The following is a 2,465-nucleotide window of genomic DNA, read 5'->3' on the forward strand; positions in this document are numbered from 1 at the left end:
GAATCAAATCACCAAATACTATTATGAAAAGAGTTGTGGAGAATGCAAATGGATCAGATCTACGACTGAGAGAAGGGGGAAGCGGAGCACTGATACTGATTATCCCCCCCCACCCCCTCAGCTCTCTCTCTCGCAGAGCAATTCTCCGCCAGGACAGCAGAGGGAGTGCACCTTTTCTGGCGGGTCTACGATGTGATGTATCTGGTTGACAGTTTATACATTTTAGGGATGAGCGAGTACACCACTATCTGTATCCGCATCTGTTCAACCAACTAAATTATCTGTATCTGTACTCGGAATGGGCGTGGTTTAACTGGAAGTGGGTGTGGTTTACATCAATATATTATTTTAAGTCTGAAATTGATAAGGATTGATCAGAAGTTGATATGTGTATTGTTTATTTGAAAACTATTTACAGAGCAGCCTCAGAATTGAGATTAAATATTTTTGATCACAATAGTTAAGAAACTATTACAGAACAAGTGTTTCAATTAAATTAGAACATTAATATTTAAGTGCATGAATTAATACATCTGAACTCATGCAGTAGGAACTAGGAAATATGAAATGCTAGAACCAGACACAACTTTATATATATTTTTTAATTTTAATTTGATTGAACTGATTTTTTTCTTAACGTTCTTGGCATTTTCCCACAAAGTTAAACAAAACAATGTTGATTAAGGTGTGTGTGTGTGTGTGTGTGTGTGTGTGTGTGTGTGTGTGTGTGTGTGTGTGAGAGGGAGAGAGATGGAGTTAAAAAAATAAAAAACCCGACTGGAGCGGAGTTAGTGACTGAGCAGCACGTCAGCTCTGTCTTGTCAAATGCACCATGTAAGTTACGAAAAAAGTAACTTTAAATATTCAACCGAAAAAGAGGCGAGCTGAAGAAAACCTAGGGTCTATGTGACTGGCCAATCACAGAGCGTGAAGACAGTCAGTTACCCAATGAGGATTTTCCTTCAGCACGATTACAGATATTTACTAGTTTTACTCGTTTCATGCTCGTATTCGTCAAAAATGCTTTATCTGTACCGGATACTCGTCTGAAACGAGTACCCGGCTAATCCCTAATACATATCTTCTGCAGAAAACCCCAACTTTTTACTTAATGATTTCACTGTTCTGTGTGTTCAAGAACTTTCTAAATAAACACTAATTACACCTCGACAAGCTTTCAGCAACATTTGATAAGATCTTCCGTTAATAGTACCGCATATTTACATCTCTATAGCACTGTTACAGAAGTGGAAGGCCCATTTGATCCAATGACTTCTTCCAGCGCCTCTCAGGATTTCACGTGAAAATTAGAGACAAAAAGCTGGAATTAGCGCCTGCAGACCGAGACGAGGCATTAAATCCTCAAACTTCAGACAAGTTGCACATAAAAATGTACATTAACATGCAAATAGGTATGAATAAAACATGGAATGAAGCTGTTCCAGTATTACAATTAAAATCACTTCTTAATAAACACTTGTTGCACTAATTTGAACAAAAGAACCAAAGTGATCATGAGTGCCTGAGGGCTTAACAAGTAAATGTTAAGAAGCTGTATAAATAAAAGGAAACAGCTCATCCAGTGATTGCGAATGCACAATTTAGGTATGCAGGTCCTTGGGAGGTGGGGGGTTGAATAAGTTTTTAAAAAGGCAACATTGCTTGATTGCAGAGTAAATCTTGATCCTGCTGATTTATTTTGATGGTAGTCATTTTATGAGACTAACAATGAGGCTACTAAAAGCTTTCAATCAAAGCTCTGCAGAAACGATCACGGCTGAATATTAACAGTGGTCGGACGCCCGTGATTTTTTATTTTCTGATCATTTCAACACTCGTGTTTAAGTAACAAGTCGAGATCGACAGCATGACCTTGTAAAACAGAGTCTGTAAACACTCGTGTGTGTGAAGTCATTCTACAGTCAGTGGGTAAAAAACCAAGAGAAACTTCTGGCATGACGGCCTTTCTCAAAGTGAACCATCATGCATGGTGGCCTTCATTCTAACATTCATGATACCCAATGTTGCATCAAGGCCTGAGGACATACAGAACATTTACCTTTCAAAACAAATTTAATGAAGGCTTAATATTTATAATCTCTTTTGACATCTCATGTACTGTAAGTGGAAGTCAGTTCCAGGGGCATCCTCCGTCGTTAGAGGATGATCTGGTTTTTGAAGCTGCGGTTCAGGTCTTTGTGTGGAAGAACGATGGAGTTCAGTACGATCACCTCTGAGGGGATGGTGACGTTACAACCTGAGGAGACAAAGCCAAGCGGCATTAGCACCTTTTAGTTCCTCCATCTGAACGAAGCATGCACTAAACTTCACTTCGACCCTGTACACACGAAGATGGGTATACCACAAAGAGAAGATATTTTTCTGTTTGGCCTCTTGTCCACACAACAGTGAAGATACACGGCACCAAAAATAATGATTTTAAATGCTCAGAACAAAGCGGGGAT

The 2,465-nt window shown here is 39.2% G+C and overlaps 1 protein-coding gene across 4 annotated transcripts in view; it reads right to left on the reverse strand.

Moving 5' to 3' along the window:
* Positions 1-1,674: 1,674 nt before the first annotated feature.
* gmppaa (GDP-mannose pyrophosphorylase Aa) overlaps positions 1,675-2,465 on the reverse strand; it is a 23,615-nt gene continuing 22,824 nt past the window's right edge. For all 4 annotated transcript variants that reach the window (XM_015966819.3, XM_054747120.2, XM_054747119.2 and 1 more), the window contains one exon: positions 1,675-2,257. In XM_015966819.3, coding sequence (XP_015822305.1) covers positions 2,157-2,257 — 101 coding nt within the window. In that variant the 3' untranslated portion in view covers positions 1,675-2,156. The remainder of the gene's footprint in view (positions 2,258-2,465) is intronic.

This window comes from Nothobranchius furzeri, chromosome 14 (assembly GCF_043380555.1).
Source record: "Nothobranchius furzeri strain GRZ-AD chromosome 14, NfurGRZ-RIMD1, whole genome shotgun sequence".
Taxonomy (NCBI): Eukaryota; Metazoa; Chordata; class Actinopteri; order Cyprinodontiformes; family Nothobranchiidae; genus Nothobranchius; species Nothobranchius furzeri.